Source organism: Phascolarctos cinereus, unplaced genomic scaffold, assembly GCF_003287225.1.
Source record: "Phascolarctos cinereus isolate Bilbo 61053 unplaced genomic scaffold, phaCin_HiC Scaffold_5;HRSCAF=322, whole genome shotgun sequence".
Lineage (NCBI taxonomy): Eukaryota > Metazoa > Chordata > Mammalia > Diprotodontia > Phascolarctidae > Phascolarctos > Phascolarctos cinereus.
In genome coordinates, this window is record NW_027555958.1 from 316313029 (window position 1) to 316330933 (window position 17905).

General features: G+C 40.5%; 1 protein-coding gene across 3 annotated transcripts in view; it reads left to right on the forward strand.

The window, feature by feature from the left end:
* GDPD1 (glycerophosphodiester phosphodiesterase domain containing 1) overlaps nucleotides 1-17905 on the forward strand; it is a 74018-nt gene that overhangs the window by 37782 nt on the left and 18331 nt on the right. For all 3 annotated transcript variants that reach the window (XM_020991847.2, XM_020991845.1, XM_020991844.2), the window contains exons 3-6: nucleotides 4542-4677; nucleotides 10368-10413; nucleotides 17004-17122; nucleotides 17607-17696. In XM_020991847.2, the coding sequence (XP_020847506.1) occupies nucleotides 4542-4677; nucleotides 10368-10413; nucleotides 17004-17122; nucleotides 17607-17696 (391 nt within the window). The remainder of the gene's footprint in view (nucleotides 1-4541; nucleotides 4678-10367; nucleotides 10414-17003; nucleotides 17123-17606; nucleotides 17697-17905) is intronic.

The window sequence follows — 17905 nt, forward strand, 5'->3', positions numbered from 1 at the left end:
ATCACCTCTTCCTTTTCTAGATATCCATTAGCCATCTTTGTAATGATCTGTCTTTGAATTTTCCCAGGAATTGAAGACAAACTTACTGGCCTATAGTTTACAGACTTTAAATTCATCAAGGGCATCTAGGTACTCTCAGAGTATCTACTTACTTGCTCAGCAGTCACTGGGCTTGTTTGCCTCCTATTTTACTCTGAGCTTCAAACCCTTGAGGAGATGGGAAATCTGAGTGGTTAAGCCCCTAACCTTGAAGAAATATAAATCATAAATGTAATTATCTTTTAGTCACTTTCATATCAAGGCCACAGCACGGATGATGGCATTTCTGAAACAATCATCAATCCTTAATATGGATAATGGTCGTCTATAGTAATAGAGCTAAAAGGTCTTGTTCCAGGGCCAGGTTTAATATTAAAACTTGTCCTATACTACCATTCTCTAGTGTTTGCTGGCCCACCAACCAAGAACCTGCCCATCACCAGCAGGAGGAAGAGCAACTGTAACAGCAGACTAAGCCAGAGACCAGACTTAGGCACAGTCCAGTGCCCTCTGTAACACTCCTTGGAGACCAAGCTTCATTATTCACCTGCCACCCACTGTTACCCCAGGGGAGTCTCTTACTTCCCTTACTGTCTATGGAAGAGACAGGAATTCACAGCTTCCTACCCCACCTCTTCTCTGATCCTCATCCTCTTCTGCTTTACATCATCTGAGTCCTCACGCCAAGTCTGCCCGCTTCTTTCACTGCGCCCTCTGAAATGTGTGATCTGTAGTGAATAAACCGCTTGATACTAGACCGCTTGCTTTAACAATCCTTTTTTTTTTTGACCTAGCTCCCTTCTGATGACATTGCATCCCCACTGTCTAGAAGGTACTAGCTGTTCCTTCTCTCGGATGCCCTGCCGCACATTGCAAGCATTCACTCCTTTCTCCTCACTGCCACTTTCAGACTCTCTCCCTTTACCTCCATTGCTCAACAGCTTCTCTACTTTTAAAGTATACCCAGTTGCATATTTCTGCCTGATACAAATCATGGTGGCAGTTGCATACTAATCTCAGGTCGTTTTTCCTCCTTTATCAGGGAATTGGCACCTTGTTATCCTCTCCAAACCCTGCCCTAGTTTCACAACTATGTAAGAAGTTGAATTCATATTATCGATCTTCAGCTGGGCCTTCACTGCAGCACACTTTAGCCTCAGTCTATCTTTCTAGCCTCTTTGGATCCCCTCCTTTATTGATTCTTTTGAGTAGGCAAACTAGGCCATCTTTTGCCTCAATTCTTACCTAGCCTTAAATCACTGAATGGGTGTTGCATCAGACAAACTGAGGACCTGGGAAAGACCTTAGCTTAAAAAGGCCAAGGTCTCCCACTGCATCGGGGGACATCTGCAGTCGTCCTGACCTGTGTCTTGCCACTGGACTCAGATAACTCTGGAGATGAAAGTGAGGCTGATGAGTTTGCACAGCCCTGCCTCACTTAAATCTAATTCACTTGCAAGTCAAGAGATCACCCTCCTGATGTTATTGGCCCTCTTCCAGAACGAAAGACAAACAATAATAACAACAACAAACAAAGGTAATGAAGTCATCTTCAAAACTTAACTGATCCAGGGAACCAAGTCTTAACTACTGACATAGCTTCCAGGTCGCCTAAGGACAGAAGACAAGGTGCCAGGAGCCAGGCCCTCCTCTGAGGCTTGACATAGCTTCTGACTAGCATATCACCATGGCAAATGCCACAGAGAAACTGTGCCCAAACAAATCAATTCTGTATGCTTGGTGAATACCCCTTCCATGCCATTGCTACATACACCTCCTTTTGTTAGTTAAGTGACTCATTTTATTCCAGCTTGGGCTGAGGGGCAACTCTCCTGTCCATCTCTCTCTTGTTAAAGTTAGGGTGATCTAGGCTCCCAAGGAAAAACCAAATGTGGGTGGGGAAATCATGACTCAGGTGGTTTTGGGTTTTTTAGCCAAGATTGCCAGAGGCAGCTGGAATTAAGGAATTAAGGAATTAACATTCCATAATTGCCTGAGAGGGACACAATCATCCACACCTGAAGGCAACTTCCCTTTCCTAGCTGTAGCCAATTGTGACATTCCCAATCACCCAGAACTTTCTTTTCTGTGTCCCAATAAAGGGGTGCTTTCTACCCCCTTTGGGGTCCCTGGCCTTTTGTCTGAGATGGCCAGTGTTACTCACTTTATTAACACTTTATGAGTCACTGTTAATACACTGTTATCTTACCCTGGAGAAAACTGTCTCAGTCTGCCTTTGTTTCAGTTTTACTTGACACAATGGCCAGAGGGCCAGAGGTTAAAAGGGCTCTCTTTTCAGGTTCTCCTTCCTCCACATTGCCCTTCCTTCACTTTAAACCATGAAATCATTGCAATCTAGTCCTGCCAAATCGCCCTAAATATTGAAGGTCAGGCCTAGCTCAGATTGGTCTATTGGTTCAGGTTCAAACCTGGAATAAAATGAGTCACTTAACGACTAACAAAAGGAGGTGTATGTAGCAATGGCATGGAAGGGGTATTCACCAAGCATACAGAATTGATTTGTTTGGGCACAGTTTTTCTGTGGCATTTGCCATGGTGATATGCTAGTCAGAAGCTATGTCAAGCCTCAGAGGAGGGCCTGGCTCCTGGCACCTTGTCTTCTGTCCTTAGGCGACCTGGAAGCTATGTCAGTAGTTAAGACTTGGTTCCCTGGATCAGTTAAGTTTTGAGGATGACTTCATTACCTTTTAATGGAAAACTAGCCTAGCCTTCATTGGGTAGATACTGCTCCCATGTTGCATTGCTAGCCACAAAATATTAAAGCATCATGAGGCAAGTCTACAGCATGCTCAGTGTATTTTCATAAATTTATGAAAAATAATGGACAAAATGTGGAGTGTTTCCAGTCCATACTAATGGAAGGGGTAGCCATAATAGTGACTTCATTGAGCCATTGGAATATTTAATGAATACCTAACTTCATTGTTCAAGACACTTTGCTATGTGTTGTGGGAGATACAGAAAAAGAGAGGGGTATAAATACAAGCAAACAGGATAGTACCTCAAGAAGCTTACATTCTAATGGGGGAAGACAACATAAATTAGAACTGGAAAGGGGGTGGGTGGAAGAGGGTAAGCAGGGTGACTGGAAAGGCAAGAGAAGTCCAGAGTTAAGTTGAGTTGTGAGTGAAGTGAGCATGACTGAAAGTCCCTCCTAAAATGATGGTTTGGGTGGAAGTATTTTGTTGTTGGGTTGCTTCCGTCATGTCTGACTCTTCATGACCCCTTTTTGGGGGTTTTCTTGGGAAAGATACTAGACTGTTTACTTCTCCAGTTCATTTTACAAATGAGGGAACTGAGGCAAACAGGCTTTGTCATTTGACTTACCCAGGGTCACACAGCTAGTAAGTGTCTGAGGCTAAATTTGAACTCATGAAGATGAGTCTTCCTGATTCTAAGCCCAGTGCTCTACTGTGCCACCTAGCTGATTCTAAGCCCAATGCTCTATTTACTGTGCCACCTAGCTGCCTTTGTGGAAGTATTTACCAGAAGGAAAATTTGGAAATGTAGGTTGGTACCTACATGGAGGGTGTCAAGTCCTGAAATAAGTCAAAGTCATGAGTTGAGGAATAAAGCATCTTTAAACTGAGATAACAGAATAGCAAACCTGGCACCCTGGGGGATGTCCAGATGGATTTTCCCAACCAAAAAGACCCATAAAAAAGTTTTTTTTTATAGTTTAAGGAGGAGAGGGGGAGGAGGCAGTATGAGGTAGCAAGTGCTGACCATGAGATTCCAGTGGCCCTTGGCAGTCTGGGCAAGGAAAGCCACTTCATTCTGGCTGTTTGGCCCTTCATGCCATGAATCCCAGTGGAAGGGGGAAAAGATACTTGAAGCTGAGATCCAGCTTGAGCTGGGCTCCCCACAAGGCAAACTCTCCCAGTGGGGGGACCTAGGATATGGTGATTACTTGTGTTCATACTGTATTCCACTGGTAAAACTTAAGCTTACCATGAACAAGGACTGAAAGTTTTTTTCTTTGTTTCACTGAAATAAGAAGAGATGAATAATAAATGTTTGATGAAGTTGAATTTAAAAGTTAAAAATTTAAAAAGTTAAAAAAAGTTAAAGATTTTAAAAAGTTCTGTTAATTCAATTAATTTTTAACTAAATAGTTAAAAGAATTTGTGGACTATTGAAGTGATATTTTAGTATTATCAGACAAGTATTAAAAATTTTCACCATTATAATTCACTCTTAATAATATTCTTTTTTTTTTTTTTTTGGCTAGGCAATGGGGTTAAGTGACTTGCCCAGGGTCACACAGCTAGTAAGTGTCAAGTGTCTGGTCTGAGACTGGATTTGAACTCAGGTCCTCCTGACTCCATGGCCAGTGCTCTATTCACTGCGCCACGTAGCTGCCCCCTTATAATATTCGTAATATTGTATTTGAGGCAAATGACCACTTACGTCATGTTCCCATTACTTGCTTAAACTCTTGGTGTTTCCAGGATGACTTTTTGGTTTGTTTTTGGCTCTAGTGCAGTTAATATGGGAACTGATATGCTGGAACTGGACTGCCATATGACAAAAGATGAACAAGTGGTCGTATCCCATGATGGGAATCTGAAGAGATCAACTGGAATAAATGTGAACATCTCTGACATGAAGTACTGTGTAAGTAAAAATACATTCAGAGTATATGCTTTGGGATGACATGATTTTAGCATTAGTGAAGTCCATTAAGCAATGAATTGGGAAAAAATGAGGAAAAATCATCTGGAACTTAAGTACTTTATCCAAAAGGAACTTATACATTTAATTTCCTGCCAAACTATGCTAATAGTTGTTTCCTGAACTTAACAGACCACTGCCAGCATCTTTGTGTTTATACTGTCATCTGTCACTTGCACTCAGTGCCTTCCTTCCTCTTTGTATTTCAGAATCTCTGTCTTCTTTCAGGACTTAGCTTAGGTGCGCTTCCTCAGCAAAGGCTTTCTTGATTCCCCCCTGAAAGGCTGACTGTCTGTATTCTCCCTATCTCTCCACATCTGGCTAAATGTTTTGAATATAACACATAATAAATTTAGCCAACATTTAAAAAGTGCCTGTTATTACTAAGAAATCCTACTAAGTGCCGGAGATACAAATTAGAGATGGTCTTGTAGCATCAGGGAACATATTCTGGGGTAAGGGGTTGAGATGGTGATAGATGATTAACATATGTTAGAAGATGATTAAGTGACTTGGCACTTATCAGACTGAGTGACTGGAGGAATTTAAGAAGGGAAGAAACCCCCTATTAGCAGAGGAGGATTAGGGAGAATTTCTGGGAAGAAGAGGTAGCACCAGAGCCAGGGTGAAAAGGTTGGAAAGGGATTGTGTTCTCACACACACACACACACACACACACACATGAGAAAGTGAGAAAATCAGGAGATAGCATTTAGGGTTAAGTTAAGCTGGAGCACAGAATGTGAAATAAAACTGGAAAGGTAACTTAGAGTCAGGTTGCTGGGGATCTTGATGGCCAGGCTGAGGAATTTACATTTTAGTCATTAAACAATGGAGAGGTACAGAAAATGTTTGTGAAGGAAAGGGACATGGTCAGAACTGTGCTTTAGCAAGATATATTTCAGTATGAAGGGGAAAGATGGATTGGAGAAGGGACTGGAGGAAGGAAAACAGGAGAGTTTTACATTTGCCCAAGTAGTTAAGTTGAGAAGGGATAAGAGTCTAAATGAGGATCTAAGGGTATTGTGAGTGGAGAGGAGGAGACAGATGTTAGAGCTATTGTGAAATTAGAATTGACATGATTTAGCATATGATTGGGGTGGAGGGCAGTGAAGAGAAGGAAGAAACAAGGATGATTCTGAAGTTTTGAATTTAAGTGACCAAGATAACCCCTGGTACAATTGTAGAGGAAAAGTGGTTTCATGCTGACAATATGTTGCTTGCCTGAATTACTCTCTCTTCTTCTCTCCTTTCCCCCATTTTGCTATAGCTGGAATAACAAAACCTGACTCTCAATTACCTTCTTCCTACTTAGGCCGAATACATCAAGCATTGCTATAACACTCTTTATCTGTTCTCAACCCCACAAATGTTGTGCCAGATGTTGACTTAACACAAAACTAGGGACTTTCCAGACTAACTTTCCCATGGAGACAGGCTGTATCAGTCCATTCAAATGCCATAGAATGCTACTGATTGGCTGCATCTTCTGAAAAAGCCAAGCCAGAACCCTAGGAAGCTGATATTGCTGCCCCTAAGCTGTCTTCCCTTAGCAAGCTAATTAACTTATTTTCTTTTCAGTTTGGCTGCTCTTTTTATTTGACCTCCTGCCTTATAGACCTGCTGATAGATGAATTCTCCCTAGGCTCTCAAGGAACCCAGGCTGAGAAATTCCCTAACACCATCAACAGAAATAGGGAAATTATGAAGATGGCAAGTTTCATGGGGAAGTTTTGTTTTAAATATAAGGAGTGCTGGTGGAATATCCAAGTGTGGATCTCCAGCAGATAATTGAAAATCCTGGTAATAGGCTCAAAGGAGAGTTTGAGGCTAAAGGTATAGATGTAGGAATTATTTGCATGGAGGTAATGTTTGAAGCTCTTGTAGTGGGTAGCTAAGGGAGAAAGTGTAGAGAGAAAAGAGATGAAGGAGATAGTCTTAGGGGAGGCATGTCCCCCACGCTTAGGGTGTAAGAAAAGGTGCAGTGGGAATGATCAGAGAGGTAGTGAGAAGCAGGAGAGAGGTATATCGCAAAGGCCAAGAGAAGAGAGTATCATGAAAGAAGAATTGGTAACTAAAGTGAAGTGACAGAAGGGTTAGGGAATATAAGAACTGAGAAGAGGTCGTTGGGTTTGATAATTCAGAGTTCATTGGAAACCTTGGAGAGAGTAGTTTTAGTATAGAGGGGTGGAGAGGGAAGCTAGGTTCTTGGGGATTCAGAAGTGAGTTAGGAAATGGAGACAGTGAATGTAGATCAGGCTTTTTAGAAGTTTGCTGGGGAAGGGGGAAATGAAAAAGCAGAAAATACCTTGAAAAGGGACAATTGGGTCAAGGGAAGGGATTTTTTTTATTTGTTGTTTACTAGACAATGTAGACTTTAGCATGTTTGTATGTTAAGAAAGAGCTAGAGAAGGCAATAGAGCATAGGATGGATGGTTAACTTTAGTAAGGAGATAGGCCATTTCATCCTCAGTCTAGAGAGGAGGAGAGAATGGGAAAAGGCAAATATAGTGGGAGGAAGGTGAAGAAGCTCATTATGGGAGGAACTCTTCAGTCTTGGTGAAATAGAATCCATTGTCATTTGAAAAGGGGCTTGAGAGAAAAGGTTTGGAAACCACAGCTGTGAGTGATGTAATGGGAAGACAGTTAAGACAGAAGATTTTCATGTGGTAGTGAAGCCACCCCTTAAGGTCTGAAAGCTTAAATCTAGCGTGTAGTGTTCTCAACACAGTTTCAAGCCTTTCTCTGGCATCTCTCTAGTGCTCTGGAGTAGTAGAGAAGGAAGAGAGGTATATGGTAGGTTTTATTCACAGTGTTAGTCATGACAAAGGATCCCAAAATCTGAAATAGTTTTAGAAAGAAATTTATTTGGTCATTTGGTAGAGATAGAGGAGGAAAGCTAGAAGGCTCCCTCCTCAGTGTCTGCAGGTTTTGCTTTACATTGGGTTTCAGAAGGAAATACCAGCAGTTGAACCCAACCCCACTGTTAACTTAGTAGCCTTAGTAGCTATTTTGTAGAGAGGGCTGTTCCCTGGCAAGGTCCATTATTAATTAATGGTCAGTTGAGATGTAAGCATGAACATTTAAATTTGGGAAACCCTAAACCCAAGCTTCCAATGGACTGAATACCTTGGGTGGAAATCCAAGCATTCCCTGCAGCCATCCCAGCTTCCCTGGCTGCACATCTGTGGTCAGCCAATTTCTAGTCACAACAAGCTAGGTTCAAACAATATTAATAAATAAGATTTTCCAAACAAATGTAATAAAATATTTCCCTATGTTAGGGTGGTAGGGACAATGGAAGGTTAATGGGGCAGAGAATGAGAGATGAGGAGAATGTCATTGAAATGGCTGACCCTGGGGGCAGGGAGGGAGTGGTCTGGGGAAAGAGCACTGAATTTGGAGTGTTTATTACCTGGGTGACTTTGGCCAAGTCATTTAATCTTTCTGGGCCTTGGTTGCCTCCCAAGGGCATTGAACTAGATGACCTCTGGGATTCCTTTAACTCTGAATTTCAGATCCTAAGATCATGAAAGGAAAAAATTAAGCCAGAGATGGACTAAAACACAGAGACTGATGGTTGCAGTGACTTTGAAGAGGCTGTTCAGGACAGCTGGAAGATGGAAGACAAGTGCTTTTGATGAATTATTTCTAGTGATGGCAAGGTCAGGGGTTGGCACTAATTCAATGAGTGATAGAAGTGGAGGGGGAATGGAGATTGAGGTTTAGGAGCTGAAAGTTCAGATTGTTATGAAAATAGTTAAATCACTAAGAATGATGACAGAACACGAATGAAAACATGTCTGTAAGCTAGGTGATAAAGTCACAGAGGAGTGAAGGTAGGAGAATGTCATAGAAGTTGGTATATGTTAGAATTAAGAATCTAAAAATGGTTGATTTAATCTGACCCTTGTGAACTACACAGGTTGGGAAAGTTCTTGAGTGATCGTGATCATGGTCTGTAAATAGCAGTGGGAATATGTAACTGACACCTTCCTAATGTCCTCTAGGTTCAGTGAACAAATGTGGATTTCTTTAAAAAAAACTGATCTAATGATAATTACCATGTTCTCTGAAACAAAATTTGTATAAATAAAATGTTTTTAAAAATAATTTAATGAAAACTACTGTGTTCTCTAAAATAAAATTTATAACTTCTTTATCTAATTGTTTGGAATATCCTGTAGTAGTAGGAATCAGATGAAACTTCCTATTAATTTTAGTTCTTAACTGTAAAAAAAAAAGACCAACTTTTAATAGTACTATCAAATCTTAAAATAAATCAAAGCCTTGAGTTGAGGAATAAAGCGTCTTTAATTGAGATAACAGCGTAGCAAACCTGCCACCCTGAGGGATGTCCAGTGGATTTTCCCAAACAAAAAGACCCATTTTATAGTTTTAGGAGAGGGGGAGGAAATAAGTGAGGTAGCTATTGAGGTTAGAGTTGGGAGAGCTGGTTCAGGTGTGAAAGAATTCACTTAGACCTTCTCTGTAGCCATCGGTGATGAGTTCAGGGTGGACCCCAAGAATGTTGGGGTGCTACCTGAAATGATGAAGAATAGATGTGTGGGTCCTGAAAGAATTTGCTTGAACACTCTCCAGGTTAAAGAAAGGCATTTATTGGGGTGATATACCCAAGTAGACCTGCTCCCCATAAGGCAGAGCCCCAGTGGGTTCAACTCCGTGTGGGAGGCAGAGCATAGGCCACAGGCCCTGCTCCCCTAAGGGAACAGAGTGGCCCCTGCTTCCTGTAAGAGGCAATGGGGGTTAGCCAGGTCAAAGATATGGTTTAAATACAATTTTATGGAATGGGGGAAGGGGACAAGAGAATGGAAGGAGAAAGCATGGCTCCAAAATGCCTGGGATATCAGATAGTTGGTAGGCAATAAGCAAAGAGAATAGGAAAGGGGAGGGGAAGAGTTGTTCTGAAATCGGAGGTGCTTTGTGAAAGCACACAGATAAGTCTATGGTGGGAGCTTCAATGCATAGTCTTCTTTGATCACTTTTTTGGCTGGTCACATCCTACATCCTATCTCCTATCTCATGTGCTGCTTGCTCCTTCTGCCTCAAGCACTCTTTTCTACCTCATCAGTAGCAAAGTCTGGTCATGAGACCCCAGTGGCCCTTGGCAGTCTGGGCAAGGAAAGCCACTTCATTCTGGCTGTTTTGCCCTTCATGCCATGAATCCCAATGGAAGGGGTCAAGGACACTAGAAATTGAGATCTAGATTGAGCTGGGCTCCCCACAAGGCAAACCGCATGAGTGGGGCCAGAAAACTAATGTAGGATGTGGTTCAGCTCAACCTAATCCAGAGTAATACCTTAAGTGTAAGAGGAATGTAAAGACATTACTAAAATTCTGACATTACAGGGATCATTTAAGTGAGTGGCAAGTAATATCACATTTGGTATTAACAATTTACGTCCTTATATTAACAAATTTCCATCAGTACTATAGGTTGTTTCCTTTGGCATTTTCATTGGTAGACAGAAGTAATCTTTAGGGAAATTTTGCTTAGAGGTGCTATGTATAAATAAATATTGTTTATTATTAAAGATTTGTTTTATTTTCCTAAATTGCATCTTATTTGAAGAAACCAGACCTAAAGTTGACATTCTCTTTATCTTTTAAAGGAGCTCCCACCTTACCTTGGCAAATTGGATATAACATTTCAAAAAGGTAATATCATCTTAAACACTTGTGTCATTAATGTGTTCTTTTGTATCTAGAAATGGAAACAAATATTTGCTCAGTAATACTTCTAGTAATGTAGATAAGTTGTTAATGACTTTGGGTGGAGCCTCATGTGTTGGCTGAGTTATTGCTGGGATCTCTTGTTTCCGCGAAATGAAACTTCCAGTTCACCCAGAAGTAATTCAGCCCAGAGAACTGACTCATACTTATCCCAGTTTGCCTAGGGATTATTGTACCCACTTGCCAAATTTGTTAACTTATAGGGAGAAGCTTAATTGTCAAATCGAATATCATGTTGGCCATTCAATGCATTCTCTTCCTAGTAGGGACACTTTCGGAGACTAAACTGAGATTGGAAGACTGCTTGGTGAAAAAAAAATCCATCAATAATCACATATATATTAAACATGTGCTGGGCACTTGTGCAATTCCTGAGGATACATGAATGAAACAATCTCTACCCATAACGATCTTAGATTCTAGTGGGAGAGACTCTTGAGTACATTAAAAAATATATACAGAATAAATAAGTTTATATACAAAATGATTAAATTTAAGGTAGTTTGGAAGGGAGGGCACTAGCAGTTGGAGAAATCAAGAAAGGCTTCATGTTGATTCCTGAACTGTATCTTTCCCCTATCCTCCCAATAAAAATGTGTGTTTATTTTTAAAGTGAATGATATTAGCAGATACCAAGTTCTAGTATTCCTGAGAACAGAGAAAAATGATTGAAAAACTATAATAGAAAAATACTTCATAACATTTCAGATTTAATTATTTTAATGAATGTAGTCACAGAAGAAAAACTGAATAACAGCAATCTATGCTTTATTTTGTGTGTGTGTGTTCACTTGCATGTTAACAGAACACCACCTCTATTCTGTTTTTTTTTTTGTTTAGGCAATGGGGTTAAGTGACTTGCCCAGAGTCACACAGCTAGTGAATGTTATGTGTCTGAGGCCAGATTTGAACTCAGGTCCTCCTGACTTCAGGGCCGGGGCTCTATCCACTGCGCCACCTAGCTGCCCACATACCACCTCTATTCTGTAATGTAAATCCTTGAAGACAGGGATTTATTAAAAAGTGCATAAAGTTTGTGTCTCCTCCAGGACTTAAAACTGTGTTTGCCATCATGAAATGTTTACTGGTTCCCAGACAGAAATGAGCCCTTCCTCCTTTGAAATCTGATATTACATTGTGTTTCTTTTATATACTCTGTATTGTATTCATTTCAGTATATGTCTTATCCTTGCTCCCCTACTAGATTATAAATTCCATGAGGAAATGGATATTGGATTGTACATCTATAGATATCCCTGAAGTCCTGATAGTAGTACATATGGGAGCACCTTTGAGGGCATTGTAAAGTACAAGTTTCAAAATCATAATCCCCATAATGCCCTACGCTATATAAGCATAGGCAATCTTACTCTATTTCATACATATAGGAGGCAGGTCAGAACATTGTAAGTAGTTGCCATGCAAAAACCAGAAGGAAGGGCTTATGTTTCCGTGATGGTAGTGTATACTTTCCCTCCCAGTCAGAGATCCTTTACAGAGAACCAGCGTCCACCAATGTTGCTCTTTCGTATCCATCTCCCAGTAGTGTCTGTCTTAGCTAAAGGCCTGTGTGCCCAAGACAGCCAAAGCACAAAGTCTTTGAGCCCTGCAAGGCACATTGTCCATAGGTGGCACTCTGAAGATCCCCTGACACAATGAGATGAGGAAGAGCATTTTCAGGTTCCAAAGTTATAGCCATTTTTTATATTTCTCTTTATTCCTGTGTTTATTTTCCAAAATTCCAAGCATCACAAATGCTTGGAAGCCCTCTCTTTTACTAAGGTCCATTTTCCCCCTGTAGTTTTTGCCGAGTAGGTTATTCTTGGCTGTAAGGCCTCATCTTTTACCTTTTGGAATACATGGTCTTTGCTCCTTAATCTTGTGTGATCCTGACTATGATTCCTCAGTACTTAAATCCTTTCTTTATGGTTGCTTGCAGTATTTTTTTCTTTCACCTGAAAGTTCTAGATTTTGGCTATGTTGTCCCTAAGGGTTGTCATTTTGAGGTTTCTTTCAGAACTAGAGAAGTGGATTTTTTCTATTTTCTCTTTGTTTCTAAGAGACCTAGGTTCTAAGCAGCCTTCCCATCTACATCTTTTCACCTCATCTGACTATTGGATGCTTTACTGAAATCAAGATAAATTATGTTTGCAGCATCCTTCTGATCTACCAGCCTAGCAACCCTGTCAAAATAGGAAATGAGATTGGTCTGACTTGAACACTTCTAAATGAAGCTGTGCTGGCTTACCTTATTTCTTTCATAATTTCTTAAATTATGATATTCAGGCTCTTTTTTTGGTCGTGGTTTTCAGGTAATTCTAAAATTAGATTCTAAAACTATCTCTCCTTGATCTGTTTTGCGGGTTAGTTGCTATTGATATGAGTTGCCTTGTATTTTCTCCTATTTTTTTGTAATCTTTTGACTTTGTTTTAATACTTCTTCTTTGCCTCAAGGGTGATTAATTGCTATCTGGTGAATAAGGTTTTGTACTTCTTATGTCGAGCTGTTAATTCTCTTTCCAAGGTTCTCCTTCTTTTTCTAGGAATTTTATTTGATCTTGAGGGCAAACCATGTTTTTCTTTCAGGCTTTGCTTGTAAATGTCTTGGAGTTATTTTCCTCTTCAGGATTTATGTTTTGGGCATCCCTGGGCCTTGTAATAGTTCTTTCTTTTTTTGTATAGGCTTTCATCCAGTCCATCTGGTCTGGTCAACCTGGAGTTGCTAGCTTAGCTGGGAACTTGGAGCTTAAGTTTGTCATCTTAGCCCCTCTGGGGGGACCCCCCCACACACACACAATGCTGCTTTCCTGGTTGAGGGACTGAGCAAGATCTGTTCTGGGAGTCCTCATGTTGGGAGCTCTAGGTGCTGAGTCTACTCCCAGTCTTTCTCCAGATCCTAGACTGCTATCCCATGCCGTGGCAGAATCCAAAATCATCTCTCACATCTCTGAGCTGTATGTAGGCTTAGCTCAGAGCTCTAGGCACCGAGTTTAGGATGTTGGCACCTCTGAGAAGACCCCTAGCTATTGGCATGGGTCTGGGGTTCAGTCTACGATCTGCTCTGGGTGTTCTTGAGCTGCTGGCTTAGCTCAGAGTCCTGCGGGCTGATTCTGTGATCTTGGCCCACCCCTGTTTCTTAGTACCTGCCCTGGTCACTGGCCTGTAGGTTAAATATATGTCTGATTTATTGTTTTTTGATTGTGTAGACTTAAGAAAGTGGAGAAAATATGAATAAAGCAAATTAAACTTAAAAGTCTGCTCATTTTATGTTTTCCCAGAGATCAGTTAAACTTTTTTTCAGCACATACCCCCTGCAAGTCCCACCTTAGTCAAGTCCCCTAACTTATTGTCCTGGTTGCTAGTTTTTCTTTCAGATTTCAGATTTTTCCCATTTAAAATGCAGCAGGCACTCTTAACCATAAAAATCCAATTAAAATTAATATTTCAAGTTTTAAAACTTCATAATGGAATTCCAGAATAAAATACAATTTCCCTCTAAGAGGTCAGAAATAGGAAGCTTGCTTCAGGTAGTTTAAATCCCAGAAAACCATTTCACTCCATCTCACCTGCCAGTCTGCCCCCAGGCTGATCCTTTTAGAATTCAAACCACTAGCCCTACAAAGCACTGAGTGGAACTAAAATGTGTGGGGCTTTGGCCATCACCTATGGCTGTGGCCCCAGGAGTCTGATGATCAGATTTCCTAAATTTTCTGTCTTTTCTTGACCTCTGTATTATCTTCCTCTCTAGATTTCGAGGATCAGATGAGTTGAGGGCCCTTTGATAACCATAAAGGTCAGCTAATGTTTTACAGCAGAGGGCAAAGTACAGATTATTGGGGCTCTCCACTTAGGGGCTCCCCTCAAATCTGATTTGTTGTTTGGTCTGTTGTTGAGTCTTTCTGACTCCAGGCCTGATACTCTATCCATTGTGCCACCTGTCTCCCATATAAAGGGAGATAGTGTGTAAGTATCTAGGCAAAAACAAAAGTTGTTTGGTCCTTTTTAGTTGTGTCTGACACTTCATGACTTCATTTGGGGTTTTCTTGGCAAAAATACTGGTTTGCCATTTCCTTTTCCAGGAAACTGAGGCACACAGAGTTAAGTGACCTGCCCAGGGTCACACTGCTAGTAAGTGTCTGAGTCCAGATTTGAACTCAGGAAGATGAGTTTTCCTGACTCCAGGCCTGGTATTCTATCTGCTGTGTCACCTAGCTGCCTTAATAAGTCTACATTGTAGGGTCAGCTAGGTGGCATAGCGGACGGAGCTCCGGCCTTGGAGTCAGGAGACCTGAGTTCAAATCCAGCCTCAGACACTTGATACTTACTAGCTGTGTGACCCTGGGCAAGTCACTTAACCCTGATTGGCTCACCAGAAAGCAAAAAAAACCCAACAACAAAAAAAGGTCTACATTATGCAATCTTTTATGTACAAACAAGATAAATATACAGGCCAGGTGAAATAGGGATAGTACTAAGATTAAGGAGGACAGGGAAAGGCTTCTTGCAGAAGGTGTGACTTTAGCTGAGACCTGAAGGAAGCCTGGTAGCCTAGGAGATGAGGGGAGATATTCTAGGGAATGTCAGAGGGAGAGCACTCCAGGAATGGGGTCCAGCCAGGGAAAAGGTTCCTGGTTTTCCCAGCACCCTAAGATGCAGGCCTGTCTGAGTAGTGACCAGAACTCATCTAGGCCCACTTGCCTCCTTTCTGTCTGTATCCTGTGGTAGCTTATTTGGGCTGTAGCCACAGCAAGGACCCTGAAAATCCTTTCACCTGGTTTCAACTCCCTGTAAGCCTTTTTTTTGGTTACAGTTGTATCATTTCTAGTTGAAGGACCATTCATTCTGCACGGCCTAAAAAATATTAACGTAAGTTGAGTAGCTCTGCTTTCCTTCCTCATTCGTTATTCATCCTCCTCCCCCTCCCCCCAGTTCTAAGTGCTGGTCTTGTCCCTTCTTTGTACCTCTACCAAAAACACAATCTCCTCACCAGCTTTTGTGTTCTGTCTGACACTATTCTGATCTGCCCCAGCTTTCATGTTTTTAATGTGTCTTTTAAAACTCTTTAATTTGGTTTTTGAGTTCCTTGTTGTGTCCACCTCCCTTGCTCAACTCTCCTAGATTTTCTGGTAGCCTAGACAGATTTTAATTTAATATCTACCTAATTTGAACACAACTTTTTCTTTTTTTGAAAGAATTTTTCATTTAGTATTTTATTTTTCCCCAATTTCATGTAAAAACATTGACATTGATTTTTAAAAATTTTGAGTTCCAAATTCTCTCCTTTCCTCGAATGTGCCTTTTTCTTCCCAAGTACCTCTACTCTCTAATGGAGTGCTAAGGTTAATTCCCCAGCTATTCTTGCTTGTTTGCTCTTTGTCTAATTCACATTTTTCCCCCTTCCTAATATCCACCCTGGATCCCACCTTACTGAAGGTTCTGGTGACCATTATTCACATTGTGTGGGAATTATATTTGGTTGTCATGCTGATTTTATATTATCTATGTCTGGGGAATTATCAACTGAAAATTTAAGTTGACGTCAGCTAGGTGGTACAGTGGTTAAAGTTCTGGGTTTGGAGTCAGGAAGACCTGAATTCAAATCCAGTCTAACACACTTATTAGCTGTGTGACTCTGGGCAATTCACCTGTGTTTGTCTCAGTTTCCTCATCTGTAAAATGGGGATAATAATAGCACCTACCTCCCAAGGTTGTCGTGAGGATCAAGTGAGATAAGTTTTAAAGCACTTAACACATAGTAAACACTATAGAAATATTAGCTATTATTAAGTTAGATTATGCATAATTTTTTCCAGATACCTCAAAATAGAGATCAATCATTTCTTACTCACCTGCTGCTTCTCTTATAAAAACACTAATTAGTGGACTTTGTAGATCTGTAACAAAAAAAAATTAACGTTTTCATTTGCTTTAGGATTTGAGATAATGGATTAAAAGGAGCTGTGCAGACAGGAAAGGGAGTACAAGTGACCTGGCTCATAGTGGTTGGGGTAAATGAACAGGGCCAAAAGGTCTATGGGAAAGTTAAATAGAAAGATTACTTAGGGTATCCCTCCCACACCAGTATTATGAGGTGGAAGATGCTTCCAGTTTTTCATGAAATGTTTTTTTTCTTTGGAGAGTACAACCCTAGGTTGATTCCTCAGCAAACAACTTGGATTATCTCTTCACCTTATCTCAACATTTAGCTGTTAGCCTCAGTAACTTAAGAAACACTTGAAGACATTTTAGAGCAAGAATTTTTGTGGCGATGAAGATATCTTAGAAAAGCCTCTTCAAAGCTCTGCCTTTTTCCAAAAAAAGTAGCAAGATAATGAGCATGTTCCTACCAATTAGATTCGAGTGTAGTGCTTGATTTCTTTAAGGTGAACTAACTTTTGTATCATTAAGGTAGATGAGCTTAAACATACCCTCCATAGTTGAGCAGGATTACTTCCCTCTGATCTGTAGGGTCAGATGCCATCGTATCATGTGGTACATAATTCTTACTTTTGCAGGAAGACAAAGTGAGGGAGAAGACAAACGCATTCCATTACTGAAGGAAGTTTTCGAGGCCTTTCCTCACACTCCAGTGAACATTGATATCAAAGTCAATAACAATCTGCTGATTAAGAAGGTATCTTTTTTTATTATGAACTTTATTACTTCCTCTGGCTATGTTGCATCAGACTTTACAACCCAAATGGAACTAGGGTAAGTGGTTTCTTAGAGTGATGGCATATCAGGGTTCAGGAATCATTGTTGTTTTAAAGCCCTTTTATGGGAGAACCTATCCTTTAGAATGAATTTTAAACCTAAAGGCCTGGCCATTTGCTATTTAAGTAATTGACTTAGGCCATTTTGAACGAGTTTCTGCATTTGATATCTATTTAGGCAGGAATTTATGTTTAGTCTATAACTAATTAGAAAAATGAGAAATGTAAATAATTTTTAGTTTGCAAGAGAATTTCAAGTTACATGGTTTGGTGTTCCAGATAGTTTAATTTTAGATCACTCACCTCTAAAATAGAGTTGGGTGGGGATGAAATCTTTTTTTAAAATGAAAACAGTGTGAGTGGAATTGGACAAGTATGTGAGGTGTTCTGATTTTTCAAATGCAGGTTTCAGAGTTGGTGACTCAGTACAAACGAGAACACTTGACAGTGTGGGGCAATGCCAAATATGAAATTGTAGAAAAGTGTCACAAAGAGGTAAGCTCCCTCCAAAACCCAGAATTATTCACTTCTTTTGGTATTGTGCCTAGGAAAGATTGTAGTGGTTATTTTTTTTTCCTAGTAGTTCCACAGCAGTTTTTCTGGTATTTATATAGGAAAAAAACATAGCATTGGGTGGAAGCAGTGGGTCTGCAGCGATGGTAGAGACATTTTGCTTAATGGGGGAGGCCTCAGGTTTGGGCCCA